Source organism: Oncorhynchus gorbuscha, linkage group LG15 (genome assembly GCF_021184085.1).
Source record: "Oncorhynchus gorbuscha isolate QuinsamMale2020 ecotype Even-year linkage group LG15, OgorEven_v1.0, whole genome shotgun sequence".
NCBI lineage: Eukaryota > Metazoa > Chordata > Actinopteri > Salmoniformes > Salmonidae > Oncorhynchus > Oncorhynchus gorbuscha.
Genome location: NC_060187.1, coordinates 1,427,302 through 1,447,526, shown reverse-complemented (window position 1 = coordinate 1,447,526; position 20,225 = coordinate 1,427,302). Strand labels below are relative to the sequence as shown.

General features: G+C 37.2%; 1 protein-coding gene across 1 annotated transcript in view; it reads right to left on the bottom strand.

Annotated features, from left to right (window-relative positions):
- The window catches only part of oca2 (oculocutaneous albinism II), a 204,710-nt gene that overhangs the window by 142,208 nt on the left and 42,277 nt on the right, over positions 1–20,225 (bottom strand). Inside the window, exons 4-6 of the mRNA XM_046299807.1 lie at positions 2,121–2,297; positions 425–482; positions 34–106 (exon numbers count right to left, since the gene is read on the bottom strand). Of these exons, the coding sequence (XP_046155763.1) occupies positions 34–106; positions 425–482; positions 2,121–2,297 (308 nt within the window). The remainder of the gene's footprint in view (positions 1–33; positions 107–424; positions 483–2,120; positions 2,298–20,225) is intronic.

The following is a 20,225-nucleotide window of genomic DNA, read 5'->3' as shown; positions in this document are numbered from 1 at the left end:
GTGTTGTAGGGGACTGATGCAGTAGAAGGATACAGAAGCTCTCTGTGGGGGAGACAGCCAGCATCCTCCACGGGTTGTCTCTGTCTGGATACATACTGAAGAACAACTGGAGAGAAAAACACACACACACACACACACACACACACACACACACACACACACACACACACACACACACACACACACACACACACACCCCCACACACACACACACACACACACACACACACACACACACACACACACACACACACACACACACACACACACACACACACACACACACACACACACACACACACACACACACACACACACTCTTAGCATTTTGAAGCTGTTACTTTCTCTAGACGTTTGGATGAACTGATATTGACACATAATAATCAATATGACTGAGTCATCTGTCACAAGATAATCCACTTACAGACATGAGGACGACAAAGGTGAAGATACAGGCGATTTTAAAGATGGAGATGCAAGATCTGTAAATAAAATGAACCCAATATTAGATGTAGTGTTCTGGGTGATGGAGCCTTTTTGAAACCCAGGTGCTGAGCATAATGTAGTACAGGCTCTGAACATGGAGGGACAGAAATAGGCAGAGAGAGAGAAGGAAAGAGACAGACAGTGAGACAGTGACAGAGAGAGACAGACAGAGAGACAGACAGAGAGACAGACAGAGAGACAGACAGAGAGGCAGTGAGACAGTGACAGAGAGACAGACAGTGACAGTGAGACAGTGACAGAGAGAGACAGAGAGACAGTAACTAGGCAAGTCAGTTAAGAACAAATTATTTTCAATGATGGCCTAGGAACAGTGGGTTAACTGCCTGTTCAGGGGCAGAACGACAGATTTGTAAGCTATGTACCTTGTCAGCTCGGGGGTTTGAACTTGCAACCTTCCGGTTACTAGTCCAACGCTCTAACCACTAGGCTACCCTGCCGCCCCCAGTGCTGGTAAGTTACCACCCCTCTGATATCCAGCTGCCTAGAGGGCCCTAGTAGAGCCTGCTGCCTAGAGGGCCCTAGTAGAGCCTGCTGCCTAGAGGGCCCTAGTAGAGCCTGCTGCCTAGAGGGCCTACTGGAGCCAGCTAACGAGAGGGCCCTAGAGGAGCCTGCTGCCTAGAGGGCCTAGTGGAGCCAGCTAACGAGAGGGCCCTAGTAGAGCCTGCTGCCTAGAGGGCCCTAGTGGAGCCAGCTAACGAGAGGGCCCTAGAGGAGCCTGCTGCTGAGAGGGCCCTAGAGGAGACAGCTGCCTAGAGGGCCCTAGTGGAGCCTGCTGCTGAGAGGGCCCTAGAGGAGACAGCTGCCTAGAGGGCCCTAGTGGAGCCTGCTGCTGAGAGGGCCCTAGAGGAGACAGCTGCCTAGAGGGCCCTAGTGGAGCCTGCTGCTGAGAGGGCCCTAGTGGAGCCAGCTGCTGAGAGGGCCCTAGAGGAGTCAGCTGCTGAGAGGGCCCTAGAGGAGCCAGCTGCTGAGAGGGCCCTAGAGGAGCCAGCTGATGAGAGGGCCCTAGAGGAGCCTGCTGCTGACAGGGCCCTAGAGGAGACAGCTGCCTAGAGGGCCCTAGTGGAGCCTGCTGCTGAGAGGGCCCTAGTGGAGCCAGCTGCTGAGAGGGCCCTAGAGGAGTCAGCTGCTGAGAGGGCCCTAGAGGAGCCAGCTGCTGAGAGGGCCCTAGAGGAGCCAGCTGCTGAGAGGGCCCTAGAGGAGCCTGCTGCTGAGAGGGCCCTAGAGGAGCCTGCTGCTGAGAGGCCCCTAGAGGAGACAGCTGCCTAGAGGGCCCTGGTGGAGATGACAACTTCTGTAAGGTGTAAGTACTGTAGCTGAATTAGTCTGTAAGCTATGTTCTCTTCATTTATAGACTATTTTATATTTAATTTAGTTAGGTGTCTAGACTGACAGCCTGTACAGGTTCAGACCGATACACTCGTTTCTGTGTTGGTTTTTGTACTTAGTTAATAATTTATCATTTCAAACGGCTTTCTCGTTTGAAACTTTTGTGTGTTTAATGTTTACTGTTAATTTGTGATTGTTTTTATCACTTACTTTGCGAATGTTTAAAAAATATATATTTTAAGACTATTTGAATTGAAATGAACTGACAGAGAGACAGAGAGCTTTACCTCATGCTGTTGGACAATTTGAAGTTTAGGTGTACGTCCAGAGGGTCTTTCTCTGTGGAGGAGGATCGTGACAGGGACAGGCTGGTGACCTCACTCCCCAGACGACACCTCCTATCCAGCTCCAAACTGCTGTTGTCCCACGTCTCCTCCCCGTCATACAGGGTCATGTATGTTATACTGGAACATATAGGTAATAATACAGGTTATTAGCTGTTGTCCCACGTCTCCTCCCGCTCATACAGGGTCATGTATGTTATACTGGAACATATAGGTAATAATACAGGTTATTAGCTGTTGATGGCTCCTTGCTGTCCCCAGTCCACCTGACTGTGCTGCTGCTCCAGTTTCAACTGTTCTGCCTTATTATTATTTGACCATGCTGGTCATTTATGAACATTTGAACATCTTGGTCATGTTCTGTTATAATCTCCACCCGGCACAGCCAGAAGAGGACTGGCCACCCCACATAGCCCGGTTCCTCTCTAGGTTTCTTCCTAGGTTTTGGCCTTTCTAGGGAGTTTTTCCTAGCCACCGTGCTTTTACACCTGCATTGTTTGCTGTTTGGGGTTTTAGTCTGGGTTTCTGTACAGCAGTTTGAGATATCAGCTGATGTACGAAGGGCTATATAAATAAATTTGATTTGATTTGATTTGATTTGTCCCACGTCTCCTCCCCCTCATACAGCAACATGTACGTTATACTGGAACATATAGGTAATAATACAGGTTATTAGCTGTTGTCCTACGTCTCCTCCCCGTCATACAGCAACATGTACGTTATACTGGAAACATATAGGTAATAATACAGGTTATTAGCTGTTGTCCCACGTCTCTGGAAACATAATACGAATTAATTAAATAATCAATACTGGAAATAGCATAGGCAACAACAGAAATCACTGGGAATGATTCAGTAATAGTATATGGTGATGTGTAATAGTGATGTGTAATAGTGTATGGTGATGTGTAATAGTATATGGTGATGTGTAATAGTATATGGTGATGTGTAATAGTATATGGTGATGTGTAATAGTATATGGTGATGTGTAATAGTGATGTGTAATAGTGTATGGTGATGTGTAATAGTGTATGGTGATGTGTAATAGTATATGGTGATGTGTAATAGTATATGGTGATGTGTAATAGTGATGTGTAATAGTGTATGGTGATGTGTATGGTGATGTGTAATAGTGATGTGTAATAGTGTATGGTGATGTGTAATAGTGATGTGTAATAGTGTATGGTGATGTGTAATAGTATATGGTGATGTGTAATAGTGATGTGTAATAGTGTATGGTGATGTGTAATAGTGATGTGTAATAGTGTATGGTGATGTGTAATAGTGTATGGTGATGTGTAATAGTGTATGGTGATGTGTAATAGTGTATGGTGATGTGTAATAGTATATGGTGATGTGTAATAGTGATGTGTAATAGTGTATGGTGATGTGTAATAGTGATGTGTAATAGTGTATGGTGATGTGTAATAGTGTATGGTGATGTGTAATAGTGTATGGTGATGTGTAATAGTGTATGGTGATGTGTAATAGTATATGGTGATGTGTAATAGTGATGTGTAATAGTGTATGGTGATGTGTAATAGTGATGTGTAATAGTGTATGGTGATGTGTAATAGTATATGGTGATGTGTAATAGTATATGGTGATGTGTAATAGTGTATGGTGATGTGTATGGTGATGTGTATGGTGATGTGTATGGTGATGTGTATGGTGATGTGTATGGTGATGTGTATGGTGATGTGTATGGTGATGTGTATGGTGATGTGTAATAGTGATGTGTAATAGTGTATGGTGATGTGTAATAGTATATGGTGATGTGTAATAGTATATGGTGATGTGTATGGTGATGTGTATGGTGATGTGTATGGTGATGTGTATGGTGATGTGTATGGTGATGTGTAATAGTGTATGGTGATGTGTAATAGTATATAGTGATGTGTAATAGTGATGTGTAATAGTGATGTGTAATAGTGTATGGTGATGTGTAATAGTATATAGTGATGTGTAATGGTGATGTGTAATAGTGTATGGTGATGTGTAATAGTATATAGTGATGTGTAATAGTGATGTGTAATAGTGTATGGTGATGTGTAATAGTATATGGTGATGTGTAATAGTATATGGTGATGTGTAGTAGTGTATAGTGATGTGTATGGTGATGTGTATGGTGATGTGTATGGTGATGTGTATGGTGATGTGTATGGTGATGTGTATGGTGATGTGTAATAGTGTATGGTGATGTGTAATAGTATATGGTGATGTGTAATAGTATATGGTGATGTGTAATAGTGATGTGTAATAGTGTATGGTGATGTGTAATAGTATATGGTGATGTGTAATAGTATATGGTGATGTGTATGGTGATGTGTATGGTGATGTGTATGGTGATGTGTATGGTGATGTGTAATAGTGTATGGTGATGTGTAATAGTATATGGTGATGTGTATGGTGATGTGTATGGTGATGTGTAGTAGTGATGTGTAATAGTGTATGGTGATGTGTATGGTGATGTGTATGGTGATGTGTATGGTGATGTGTAATAGTGATGTGTAATAGTGTATGGTGATGTGTAATAGTATATGGTGATGTGTAATAGTATATGGTGATGTGTATGGTGATGTGTATGGTGATGTGTATGGTGATGTGTATGGTGATGTGTAATAGTATATGGTGATGTGTAATAGTATATGGTGATGTGTAATAGTATATGGTGATGTGTATGGTGATGTGTATGGTGATGTGTATGGTGATGTGTAATAGTGTATGGTGATGTGTAATAGTATATAGTGATGTGTAATAGTGATGTGTAATAGTGATGTGTAATAGTGTATGGTGATGTGTAATAGTATATAGTGATGTGTAATGGTGATGTGTAATAGTGTATGGTGATGTGTAATAGTATATAGTGATGTGTAATAGTGATGTGTAATAGTGTATGGTGATGTGTAATAGTATATGGTGATGTGTAATAGTATATGGTGATGTGTAGTAGTGTATAGTGATGTGTATGGTGATGTGTATGGTGATGTGTATGGTGATGTGTATGGTGATGTGTATGGTGATGTGTATGGTGATGTGTAATAGTGTATGGTGATGTGCAATAGTATATGGTGATGTGTAATAGTGATGTGTAATAGTGTATGGTGATGTGTAATAGTATATGGTGATGTGTATGGTGATGTGTATGGTGATGTGTAGTAGTGATGTGTAATAGTGTATGGTGATGTGTATGGTGATGTGTATGGTGATGTGTATGGTGATGTGTAATAGTGATGTGTAATAGTGTATGGTGATGTGTAATAGTATATGGTGATGTGTAATAGTATATGGTGATGTGTATGGTGATGTGTATGGTGATGTGTATGGTGATGTGTATGGTGATGTGTAATAGTATATGGTGATGTGTAATAGTATATGGTGATGTGTAATAGTATATGGTGATGTGTATGGTGATGTGTATGGTGATGTGTATGGTGATGTGTATGGTGATGTGTAATAGTATATGGTGATGTGTATGGTGATGTGTATGGTGATGTGTATGGTGATGTGTATGGTGATGTGTATGGTGATGTGTATGGTGATGTGTAATAGTGTATGGTGATGTGTAATAGTGTATGGTGATGTGTAATAGTATATGGTGATGTGTAATAGTGATGTGTAATAGTGTATGGTGATGTGTAATAGTGATGTGTATAGTGATGTGTATAGTGATGTGTATAGTGATGTGTATAGTGATGTGTAATAGTGTATGGTGATGTGTATAGTGATGTGTATAGTGATGTGTATAGTGATGTGTAATAGTGTATGGTGATGTGTATAGTGATGTGTATAGTGATGTGTATAGTGATGTGTATAGTGATGTGTATAGTGATGTGTAATAGTGTATGGTGATGTGTATAGTGATGTGTAATAGTGTATGGTGATGTGTATAGTGATGTGTAATAGTGTATGGTGATGTGTATAGTGATGTGTAATAGTGTATGGTGATGTGTAATAGTGTATAGTGATGTGTAATAGTGTATGGTGATGTGTAATAGTGTATAGTGATGTGTAATAGTGTATGGTGATGTGTAATAGTGTATAGTGATGTGTAATAGTGTATAGTGATTTGTAATAGTGTATGGTGATGTGTAATAGTATATGGTGATGTGTATAGTGATGTGTAATAGTATATGGTGATGTGTAATCGTGTATGGTGATGTGTAATAGTGTATGGTGATGTGTAATAGTATATGGTGATGTGTAATAGTGTATAGTGATGTGTAATAGTGTATGGTGATGTGTAATAGTGTATGGTGATGTGTAATAGTATATGGTGATGTGTAATAGTGATGTGTAATAGTGTATGGTGATGTGTAATAGTATATGGTGATGTGTAATAGTATATGGTGATGTGTAATAGTGATGTGTAATAGTGTATGGTGATGTGTAATAGTATATGGTGATGTGTAATAGTGATGTGTAATAGTGTATGGTGATGTGTAATAGTATATGGTGATGTGTAATAGTATATGGTGATGTGTATGGTGATGTGTATGGTGATGTGTATGGTGATGTGTAATAGTGTATGGTGATGTGTAATAGTATATGGTGATGTGTAATAGTATATGGTGATGTGTATGGTGATGTGTATGGTGATGTGTATGGTGATGTGTATGGTGATGTGTATGGTGATGTGTAATAGTGATGTGTAATAGTGTATGGTGATGTGTAATAGTATATGGTGATGTGTAATAGTATATGGTGATGTGTAATAGTGTATGGTGATGTGTATGGTGATGTGTATGGTGATGTGTATGGTGATGTGTAATAGTATATGGTGATGTGTAATAGTATATAGTGATGTGTATGGTGATGTGTATGGTGATGTGTATGGTGATGTGTAATAGTATATGGTGATGTGTAATAGTATATGGTGATGTGTAATAGTATATGGTGATGTGTATGGTGATGTGTATGGTGATGTGTATGGTGATGTGTATGGTGATGTGTAATAGTGTATGGTGATGTGTAATAGTATATGGTGATGTGTAATAGTATATGGTGATGTGTAATAGTGATGTGTAATAGTGTATGGTGATGTGTAATAGTATATGGTGATGTGTAATAGTATATGGTGATGTGTATGGTGATGTGTATGGTGATGTGTATGGTGATGTGTAATAGTGATGTGTAATAGTATATGGTGATGTGTAATAGTATATGGTGATGTGTAATAGTATATGGTGATGTGTATGGTGATGTGTATGGTGATGTGTATGGTGATGTGTATGGTGATGTGTAATAGTGTATGGTGATGTGTAATAGTATATGGTGATGTGTAATAGTGATGTGTAATAGTGTATGGTGATGTGTAATAGTATATGGTGATGTGTAATAGTGATGTGTAATAGTGTATGGTGATGTGTAATAGTATATGGTGATGTGTAATAGTGATGTGTAATAGTGTATGGTGATGTGTAATAGTATATGGTGATGTGTAATAGTATATGGTGATGTGTATGGTGATGTGTATGGTGATGTGTATGGTGATGTGTATGGTGATGTGTATGGTGATGTGTAATAGTGATGTGTAATAGTGTATGGTGATGTGTAACAGTATATGGTGATGTGTAATAGTATATGGTGATGTGTATGGTGATGTGTATGGTGATGTGTATGGTGATGTGTATGGTGATGTGTATGGTGATGTGTAATAGTATATGGTGATGTGTAATAGTTATGGTGATGTGTAATAGTATATGGTGATGTGTAATAGTATATGGTGATGTGTATGGTGATGTGTATGGTTATGTGTATGTTGATGTGTATGGTGATGTGTAATAGTGATGTGTATAGTGATGTGTATAGTGATGTGTATAGTGATGTGTATAGTGATGTGTATAGTGATGTGTAATAGTGTATGGTGATGTGTATAGTGATGTGTATAGTGATGTGTATAGTGATGTGTATAGTGATGTGTAATAGTGTATGGTGATGTGTATAGTGATGTGTATAGTGATGTGTATAGTGATGTGTATATTGATGTGTAATAGTGTATGGTGATGTGTATAGTGATGTGTATAGTGATGTGTATAGTGATGTGTAATAGTGTATGGTGATGTGTATAGTGATGTGTAATAGTGTATGGTGATGTGTATAGTGATGTGTAATAGTGTATGGTGATGTGTATAGTGATGTGTAATAGTGTATGGTGATGTGTAATAGTGTATAGTGATGTGTAATAGTGTATGGTGATGTGTAATAGTGTATAGTGATGTGTAATAGTGTATGGTGATGTGTAATAGTGTATAGTGATGTGTAATAGTGTATAGTGATGTGTAATAGTGTATGGTGATGTGTAATAGTATATGGTGATGTGTATAGAGATGTGTAATAGTATATGGTGATGTGTAATAGTGTATGGTGATGTGTAATAGTATATGGTGATGTGTAATAGTATATGGTGATGTGTAATAGTGTATGGTGATGTGTAATAGTATATGGTGATGTGTAATAGTATATGGTGATGTGTATGGTGATGTGTATGGTGATGTGTATGGTGATGTGTATGGTGATGTGTATGGTGATGTGTAATAGTGATGTGTATAGTGATGTGTATAGTGATGTGTATAGTGATGTGTAATAGTGTATGGTGATGTGTATAGTGATGTGTATAGTGATGTGTATAGTGATGTGTATAGTGATGTGTAATAGTGTATGGTGATGTGTATAGTGATGTGTATAGTGATGTGTATAGTGATGTGTATAGTGATGTGTATAGTGTATGGTGATGTGTATAGTGATGTGTATAGTGATGTGTATAGTGATGTGTAATAGTGTATGGTGATGTGTATAGTGATGTGTAATAGTGTATGGTGATGTGTATAGTGATGTGTAATAGTGTATGGTGATGTGTATAGTGATGTGTAATAGTGTATGGTGATGTGTAATAGTGTATAGTGATGTGTAATAGTGTATGGTGATGTGTAATAGTGTATAGTGATGTGTAATAGTGTATGGTGATGTGTAATAGTGTATAGTGATGTGTAATAGTGTATAGTGATGTGTAATAGTGTATGGTGATGTGTAATAGTATATGGTGATGTGTATAGTGATGTGTAATAGTATATGGTGATGTGTAATAGTGTATGGTGATGTGTAATAGTGTATAGTGATGTGTAATAGTGTATAGTGATGTGTAATAGTGTATAGTGATGTGTAATAGTGTATGGTGATGTGTAATAGTGTATGGTGATGTGTAATAGTGTATAGTGATGTGTAATAGTGTATAGTGATGTGTAATAGTGTATAGTGATGTGTAATAGTGTATGGTGATGTGTAATAGTATATGGTGATGTGTAATAGTGTATGGTGATGTGTAATAGTGTATGGTGATGTGTAATAGTGTATAGTGATGTGTAATAGTGTATAGTGATGTGTAATAGTATATGGTGATGTGTAATAGTGTATGGTGATGTGTAATAGTGTATGGTGATGTGTAATAGTGTATGGTGATGTGTAATAGTGTATGGTGATGTGTAATAGTGTATGGTGATGTGTAATAGTGTATAGTGATGTGTATAGTGATGTGTAATAGTGTATGGTGATGTGTAATAGTGTATGGTGATGTGTAATAGTGTATAGTGATGTGTAATAGTGTATGGTGATGTGTAATAGTGTATGGTGATGTGTAATAGTGTATGGTGATGTGTAATAGTGTATAGTGATGTGTGATAGTGATGTGTAATAGTATATAGTGATGTGTAATAGTGATGTGTAATAGTATATGGTGATGTGCAATAGTATATAGTGATGTGTAATAGTGATGTGTAATAGTATATGGTGATGTGTAATAGTATATAGTGATGTGTATGGTGATGTGTATGGTGATGTGTAATAGTATATGGTGATGTGTAATAGTATATGGTGATGTGTAATAGTATATAGTGATGTGTAATAGTGATGTGTAATAGTATATAGTGATGTGTAATAGTGATGTGTAATAGTATATGGTGATGTGTAATAGTATATGGTGATGTGTAATAGTATATAGTGATGTGTATGGTGATGTGTATGGTGATGTGTATGGTGATGTGTAATAGTATATGGTGATGTGTAATAGTATATGGTGATGTGTAATAGTATATGGTGATGTGTATGGTGATAGTGATGTGTATGGTGATGTGTATGGTGATGTGTATGGTGGTGATAGTGTATGGTGATGTAATAGTATATGGTGATGTGTAATAGTATGGTGATGTGTAATAGTGATGTGTAATAGTGTATGGTGATGTAATAGTATATGGTGATGTGTAATAGTATATGGTGATGTGTATGGTGATGTGTATGGTGATGTGTATGGTGATGTGTAATGAGTAATAGTGTATGGTGATGTGTAATAGTGTATGGTGATGTGTAATAGTATATGGTGATGTGTAATAGTATATGGTGATGTGTATGGTGATGTGTATGGTGATGTGTATGGTGATGTGTATGGTGATGTGTATGGTGATGTGTAATAGTGATGTGTAATAGTGTATGGTGATGTGTAATAGTATATGGTGATGTGTAATAGTATATGGTGATGTGTAATAGTGTATGGTGATGTGTATGGTGATGTGTATGGTGATGTGTATGGTGATGTGTAATAGTATATGGTGATGTGTAATAGTATATAGTGATGTGTATGGTGATGTGTATGGTGATGTGTATGGTGATGTGTAATAGTATATGGTGATGTGTAATAGTATATGGTGATGTGTAATAGTATATGGTGATGTGTATGGTGATGTGTATGGTGATGTGTATGGTGATGTGTATGGTGATGTGTATGGTGATGTGTAATAGTGTATGGTGATGTGTAATAGTATATGGTGATGTGTAATAGTATATGGTGATGTGTAATAGTGATGTGTAATAGTGTATGGTGATGTGTAATAGTATATGGTGATGTGTAATAGTATATGGTGATGTGTATGGTGATGTGTATGGTGATGTGTATGGTGATGTGTAATAGTGATGTGTAATAGTATATGGTGATGTGTAATAGTATATGGTGATGTGTAATAGTATATGGTGATGTGTATGGTGATGTGTATGGTGATGTGTATGGTGATGTGTATGGTGATGTGTAATAGTGTATGGTGATGTGTAATAGTATATGGTGATGTGTAATAGTGATGTGTAATAGTGTATGGTGATGTGTAATAGTATATGGTGATGTGTAATAGTGATGTGTAATAGTGTATGGTGATGTGTAATAGTATATGGTGATGTGTAATAGTGATGTGTAATAGTGTATGGTGATGTGTAATAGTATATGGTGATGTGTAATAGTATATGGTGATGTGTATGGTGATGTGTATGGTGATGTGTATGGTGATGTGTATGGTGATGTGTAATAGTGATGTGTAATAGTGTATGGTGATGTGTAACAGTATATGGTGATGTGTAATAGTATATGGTGATGACTGTGTATGGTGATATTATTATTATTATTATTATTATTATATGGTGATGTGTATGGTGATGTGTATGGTGATGTGTATGGTGATGTGTATGGTGATGTGTATGGTGATGTGTAATAGTATATGGTGATGTGTAATAGTGTATGGTGATGTGTAATAGTATATGGTGATGTGTAATAGTATATGGTGATGTGTATGGTGATGTGTATGGTTATGTGTATGGTGATGTGTATGGTGATGTGTAATAGTGATGTGTATAGTGATGTGTATAGTGATGTGTATAGTGATGTGTATAGTGATGTGTAATAGTGTATGGTGATGTGTATAGTGATGTGTATAGTGATGTGTATAGTGATGTGTAATAGTGTATGGTGATGTGTATAGTGATGTGTATAGTGATGTGTATAGTGATGTGTATATTGATGTGTAATAGTGTATGGTGATGTGTATAGTGATGTGTATAGTGATGTGTAATAGTGTATGGTGATGTGTATAGTGATGTGTAATAGTGTATGGTGATGTGTATAGTGATGTGTAATAGTGTATGGTGATGTGTATAGTGATGTGTAATAGTGTATGGTGATGTGTAATAGTGTATAGTGATGTGTAATAGTGTATGGTGATGTGTAATAGTGTATAGTGATGTGTAATAGTGTATGGTGATGTGTAATAGTGTATAGTGATGTGTAATAGTGTATAGTGATGTGTAATAGTGTATGGTGATGTGTAATAGTATATGGTGATGTGTATAGTGATGTGTAATAGTATATGGTGATGTGTAATAGTGTATGGTGATGTGTAATAGTATATGGTGATGTGTAATAGTATATGGTGATGTGTAATAGTGTATGGTGATGTGTAATAGTATATGGTGATGTGTAATAGTATATGGTGATGTGTATGGTGATGTGTATGGTGATGTGTATGGTGATGTGTATGGTGATGTGTATGGTGATGTGTATAGTGATGTGTATAGTGATGTGTATAGTGATGTGTAATAGTGATGTGTAATAGTGTATGGTGATGTGTATAGTGATGTGTATAGTGATGTGTATAGTGATGTGTATAGTGATGTGTAATAGTGTATGGTGATGTGTATAGTGATGTGTATAGTGATGTGTATAGTGATGTGTATAGTGATGTGTATAGTGTATGGTGATGTGTATAGTGATGTGTATAGTGATGTGTATAGTGATGTGTAATAGTGTATGGTGATGTGTATAGTGATGTGTAATAGTGTATGGTGATGTGTATAGTGATGTGTAATAGTGTATGGTGATGTGTATAGTGATGTGTAATAGTGTATGGTGATGTGTAATAGTGTATAGTGATGTGTAATAGTGTATGGTGATGTGTAATAGTGTATAGTGATGTGTAATAGTGTATGGTGATGTGTAATAGTGTATAGTGATGTGTAATAGTGTATAGTGATGTGTAATAGTGTATGGTGATGTGTAATAGTATATGGTGATGTGTATAGTGATGTGTAATAGTATATGGTGATGTGTAATAGTGTATGGTGATGTGTAATAGTGTATAGTGATGTGTAATAGTGTATAGTGATGTGTAATAGTGTATAGTGATGTGTAATAGTGTATGGTGATGTGTAATAGTGTATGGTGATGTGTAATAGTGTATAGTGATGTGTAATAGTGTATAGTGATGTGTAATAGTGTATAGTGATGTGTAATAGTGTATGGTGATGTGTAATAGTATATGGTGATGTGTAATAGTGTATGGTGATGTGTAATAGTGTATGGTGATGTGTAATAGTGTATAGTGATGTGTAATAGTGTATAGTGATGTGTAATAGTATATGGTGATGTGTAATAGTGTATGGTGATGTGTAATAGTGTATGGTGATGTGTAATAGTGTATGGTGATGTGTAATAGTGTATGGTGATGTGTAATAGTGTATGGTGATGTGTAATAGTGTATAGTGATGTGTATAGTGATGTGTAATAGTGTATGGTGATGTGTAATAGTGTATGGTGATGTGTAATAGTGTATAGTGATGTGTAATAGTGTATGGTGATGTGTAATAGTGTATGGTGATGTGTAATAGTGTATGGTGATGTGTAATAGTGTATAGTGATGTGTGATAGTGATGTGTAATAGTATATGGTGATGTGTAATAGTGATGTGTAATAGTATATGGTGATGTGCAATAGTATATAGTGATGTGTAATAGTGATGTGTAATAGTATATGGTGATGTGTAATAGTATATAGTGATGTGTATGGTGATGTGTATGGTGATGTGTAATAGTATATGGTGATGTGTAATAGTATATGGTGATGTGTAATAGTATATAGTGATGTGTAATAGTGATGTGTAATAGTATATAGTGATGTGTAATAGTGATGTGTAATAGTATATGGTGATGTGTAATAGTATATGGTGATGTGTAATAGTATATAGTGATGTGTATGGTGATGTGTATGGTGATGTGTAATAGTATATGGTGATGTGTAATAGTATATAGTGATGTGTAATAGTATATGGTGATGTGTAATAGTATATGGTGATGTGTAATAGTATATAGTGATGTGTATGGTGATGTGTATGGTGATGTGTAATAGTATATGGTGATGTGTAATAGTATATGGTGATGTTTAATAGTATATAGTGATGTGTAATAGTGATGTGTAATAGTATATAGTGATGTGTAATAGTGATGTGTAATAGTATATGGTGATGTGTAATAGTATATAGTGATGTGTATGGTGATGTGTATGGTGATGTGTAATAGTATATGGTGATGTGTAATAGTATATAGTGATGTGTAATAGTGATGTGTAATAGTATATGGTGATGTGTAATAGTATATAGTGATGTGTAATAGTGATGTGTAATAGTATATGGTGATGTGTAATAGTATATGGTGATGTGTAATAGTATATGGTGATGTGTAATAGTGTATGGTGATGTGTAATAGTATATAGTGATGTGTAATAGTGATGTGTAATAGTATATGGTGATGTGTAATAGTGTATAGTGATGTGTAATAGTGTATAGTGATGTGTATGGTGATGTGTATGGTGATGTGTAATAGTATATGGTGATGTGTAATAGTATATAGTGATGTGTAATAGTGATGTGTAATAGTATATGGTGATGTGTAATAGTATATAGTGATGTGTAATAGTGATGTGTAATAGTATATGGTGATGTGTAATAGTATATGGTGATGTGTAGTAGTGTATAGTGATGTGTAATAGTGTATGGTGATGTGTAATAGTGTATGGTGATGTGTAATAGTATATAGTGATGTGTAATAGTGATGTGTAATAGTATATGGTGATGTGTAATAGTATATGGTGATGTGTAATAGTGATGTGTAATAGTATATGGTGATGTGTAATAGTGTATGGTGATGTGTATAGTGATGTGTAATAGTATATAGTGATGTGTAATAGTGTATGGTGATGTGTAATAGTGTATGGTGATGTGTAATAGTGTATGGTGATGTGTAATAGTGTATGGTGATGTGTAATAGTGTATGGTGATGTGTAATAGTGTATGGTGATGTGTAATAGTGTATGGTGATGTGTAATAGTGATGTGTAATAGTATATAGTGATGTGTAATAGTGTATAGTGATGTGTAATAGTGTATGGTGATGTGTAATAGTGATGTGTATAGTGATGTGTAATAGTGTATGGTGATGTGTAATAGTGTATAGTGATGTGTAATAGTGTATAGTGATGTGTAATAGTGTATGGTGATGTGTAATAGTGTATAGTGATGTGTAATAGTGTATAGTGATGTGTAATAGTGTATAGTGATGTGTAATAGTGTATAGTGATGTGTGTAGTGATGTGTATGGTGATGTGTATAGTGATGTGTAATAGTGTATAGTGATGCGTAATAGTATATGGTGATGTGTAATAGTGTATAGTGATGTGTAATAGTGTATGGTGATGTGTAATAGTGTATAGTGATGTGTAATAGTGTATAGTGATGTGTAATAGTGTATGGTGATGTGTAATAGTGTATAGTGATGTGTAATAGTGTATGGTGATGTGTAATAGTGTATGGTGATGTGTAATAGTGTATAGTGATGTGTAATAGTGTATCGTGATGTGTAATAGTGTATGGTGATGTGTGTAGTGATGTGTATGGTGATGTGTATAGTGATGTGTAATAGTGTATAGTGATGTGTATATTGAAGTAAAATAGTGTATAGTGATGTGTAATAGTGTATATTGAAGTGTAACGTGATGTGTAATAGTGTATAGTGATGTGTATAGTGATGTGTATAATGATGTGTATAGTGATGTGTATAGTGATGTGTATAGTGATGTGTATAGTGATGTGTAATAGTGTATAGTGATGTGTATAGTGATGTGTAATAGTGTATAGTGATGTGTATAGTGATGTGTAATAGTGTATAGTGATGTGTATAGTGATGTGTAATAGTGTATAGTGATGTGTATAGTGATGTGTAATAGTGTATAGTGATGTGTATAGTGATGTGTATAGTGATGTGTATAGTGATGTGTAATAGTGTATATTGAAGTGTAATAGTGTATAGTGATGTGTAATAGTGTATAGTGATGTGTAATAGTGTATAGTGATGTGTAATAGTGTATAGTGATGTGTAATAGTGTATAGTGATGTGTGTAGTGATGTGTATGGTGATGTGTATAGTGATGTGTAATAGTGTATAGTGATGTGTATATTGAAGTAAAATAGTGTATAGTGATGTGTAATAGTGTATATTGAAGTGTAACGTGATGTGTAATAGTGTATAGTGATGTGTATAGTGATGTGTATAGTGATGTGTATAGTGATGTGTATAGTGATGTGTGTAGTTTAGGTTGATGTGTATAGTGATGTGTATAGTGATGTGTATAATGATGTGTATAGTGATGTGTATAGTGATGTGTATAGTGATGTGTATAGTGATGTGTAATAGTGATGTGTAATAGTGTATAGTGATGTGTATAGTGATGTGTATAGTGATGTGTATAGTGATGTGTATAATGATGTGTATAGTGATGTGTATAGTGATGTGTATAGTGATGTGTATAATGATGTGTGTAGTTTAGGTTGATGTGTATAGTGATGTGTATAGTGATGTGTATAATGATGTGTATAGTGATGTGTATAGTGATGTGTATAGTGATGTGTATAGTGATGTGTATAGTGATGTGTGTAGTGATGTGTATAGTGTATAGTGATGTGTATAGTGATGTGTATAATGATGTGTATAGTGATGTGTATAATGATGTGTATAGTGATGTGTATAGTGTATAGTGATGTGTATAGTGATGTGTATAGTGATGTGTATAATGATGTGTGTAGTGATGTGTATAGTGTATAGTGATGTGTATAGTGATGTGTATAATGATGTGTATAGTGATGTGTATAATGATGTGTATAGTGATGTGTATAGTGATCTGTATAGTGATGTGTATAGTGTATAGTGATGTGTATAGTGATCTGTATAGTGATGTGTATAGTGATGTGTATAGTGATGTGTATAGTGATGTGTATAGTGATCTGTATAGTGATGTGTATAGTGTATAGTGATGTGTATAGTGATCTGTATAGTGATGTGTATAGTGATGTGTATAGTGATGTGTGTAGTGATGTGTATAGTGATGTGTAATAGTGTATAGTGATGTGTAATAGTGTATAGTGATGTGTAATAGTGTATAGTGATGTGTGTAGTGATGTGTAATAGTGTATAGTGATGTGTATGGTGATGTGTATAGTGATGTGTAATAGTGTATAGTGATGTGTATAGTGATGTGTGTAGTGATGTGTGTAGTGATGTGTAATAGTGTATAGTGATGTGTAATAGTGTATAGTGATGTGTAATAGTGTATAGTGATGTGTATAGTGATGTGTATAGTGATGTGTATAGTGATGTGCATAGTGATGTGTATAGTGATGTGTAATAGTGTATAGTGATGTGTATAGTGATGTGTATAGTGATGTGTATAGTGATGTGTATAGTGATGTGTAATAGTTTATAGTGATGTGTAATAGTGTATGGTGAGGTGTATAGTGATGTGTATAGTGATGTGTATAGTGATGTGTAGTAGTGTATAGTGATGTGTATAGTGATGTGTATAGTGATGTGTATAGTGATGTGTAATAGTTTATAGTGATGTGTAATAGTGTATGGTGAGGTGTATAGTGATGTGTATAGTGATGTGTATAGTGATGTGTAATAGTGTATAGTGATGTGTATAGTGATGTGTATAGTGATGTGTATAGTGATGTGTATAGTGTATGTGTATAATGTTGTGTGTAGTGATGTGTATAGTGATGTGTATAGTGATGTGTGTAGTTTAGGTTGATGTGTATAATGATGTGTATTGATGCATCTACAGGGCTCATCTGTAAAAGAGACCTGTCAAAATAAAGGTCCATTATTTATTTATTTTACATTTTGACGTCTAATTTTTAGATTTGACGGCTGTTGCAGCTGAGAACTAAACGGACACAATGAGAGGGACTTAATAACATGGAGACAACCACTGTTATTTATCATGTTCCTGGGAGCTTTTTCACTCCTTCAGCATGTTCAGTGCCTTCGGAAATTATTTAAACCCTTTGACCTTTTCCACATTTTGTTACATTACAGCCTTATTCTAAAATTGATTAAATATTTTTTTCCCCTCATCAATTTACACACATTACCTTTGGCAGCGATTACGGCCTAGAGAATTCTTGGGTATGACGCTACAAGCTTGGCACACTTGAATTTTGGGAGTTTCGCCCATTCTTCTCTGCAGATCCTCTCTGTCAGGTGGGATGGGAAGCGTCGTTGTACAGCTATTTAAATCTAGGCTGGGCCACTCAAGGACATTCAGAGACTCCTGTGTTTTCTTGGCTGTATGCTTAGGGTTGTTGTCATGTTTGAAGATGAACCTTTCCCCCCAGTCTGAGGTCCTGAGCACTCTGGACCAGGTTTGCTCTCTGTACTTTGCTCCATTCATCTTTTCCTTGACCCTGACTCGTCTCCAAGTCCCTGCCTCTGAAAAACATTCCCACAGCAGGATGCTAACACCACCATGCTTCACCGTAGGGATGGTGCCAGGTTTCCTCCAGACGTGATGCTTGGCATTCAGGCCAAATAGTTCTATTTCATCAGACCAGAGGATCTTGTTCCTCATGGTCTGAGAGTCCTTTAATTGCTTTTTGGCAAACTCCAAGCTGGCTGTCATGTGCCTTTTTACTGATGAGTGGCTTCCGTCTGGCCACTCTACCATAAAGGCCTGATTGGTGGAGTGCTGCAGAGATGGTTGTCCTACTGTAAGGTTCTCCCATCTCCACAGAGGAACTCTGGAGCTCTGTCCGAGTGACCATCGGGTTCTTGGTCACCTCCCTGACCAAGGCCCTTCTCCCCAGATTGCTCCGTTTGGCCAGACGGCCAGCTCTGGGAAGAGTCTTGGTGGTTCCAAACTTCTTCCATTTAAGAATTATGGAGGCCTGGGTTCGAGCCAAGGCTCTGTCGCAGCCGGCCACGGCCGGGAGGCTCATGGGGCGGTGCACAATTGGCCCAGCGTCGTCCGGGTTAGGGAGGGATATCCTTGTCTCATCGCGCACTAGCGACAGTTGGCAGGTCGGGCACAGTGCACGCTGACACGGTAGCCAGGTGTACGGTGTTTTCTCCGACACATTGGTGTGGCTGGCTACCGGGTTGGATGGGCAGTGCGGCTGGGCTGGGTTGGGTAGTGTTTCGGAGAACGCACGGCTCTCACCTCTCCCGAGTCTGTATGGGAGTTTCAGCGATGAGACAAGACTGTAACTACCAATTGGATACCACAAAATTGGGGAGAAAAAAGGGCTGAATTTCTTTTTTATAATAATAATTTCAAAGAATAATGGAGGCCCCTGTGTTCTTGGGGACCTTCAATGCTGCAGAAATGTTTTGGTATCCTTCCCCAAATCTGTGCCTCGACACAATCCTGTCTCGGAGCTCTACGGACAATTCCTTTGACCTCATGGCCTTGTTCTTGCTCTGACATGCATTGTCAACTGTGGGACCTTATATAGACAGGTGTGTGTGTCATGTTTTGTCTTATATTGTCTTGTCATTTTGCTTTTCCCTCTGTTCGTTTTCCCCCTGCTGGTCTTTTTAGGTTCGTTCCCCTTTTTCTCTCTCCCTTCCTCTCTCTCTTCTCTCTATCGTTCTGTTCCTGCTCCCAGCTGTTCCTATTCCCCTAATCAATCATTTAGTCTTCCCACACCTGTTCCCTATCTTTTTCCCTGATTAGAGTCCCTATTTCTCCCCTTGTTTTCCGTTTCTGCCCTGTCGGATCCTTGTCTATTGTTCACCGTGCTGTGTCTGTGTATCGCCCTGTCGTGTCGTGTTTCCCTCAGATGCTGCGTGGTGAGCAGGTGTCTGAGTCTGCTACGTTCAAGTGCCTTCCCGAGGCAACCTGCAGTTCATGATCGAGTCTCCAGTCTGTTCTCGTCATTACGAGTGGAGTTGTGCTTTATGTTTGTATATTTACTTTACTGGATTAAAGACTCTGTTTTCGCCAAGTCGCTTTTGGGTCCTCATTCACCTGCATAACAGTGTGCCTTTCCAAATCATGTCCAATCAATTGATTTTACCACAGATGGACTCTAATCAAGTTGTAGAAACATCTGAAGGATGAATAATTTCGAGTCTC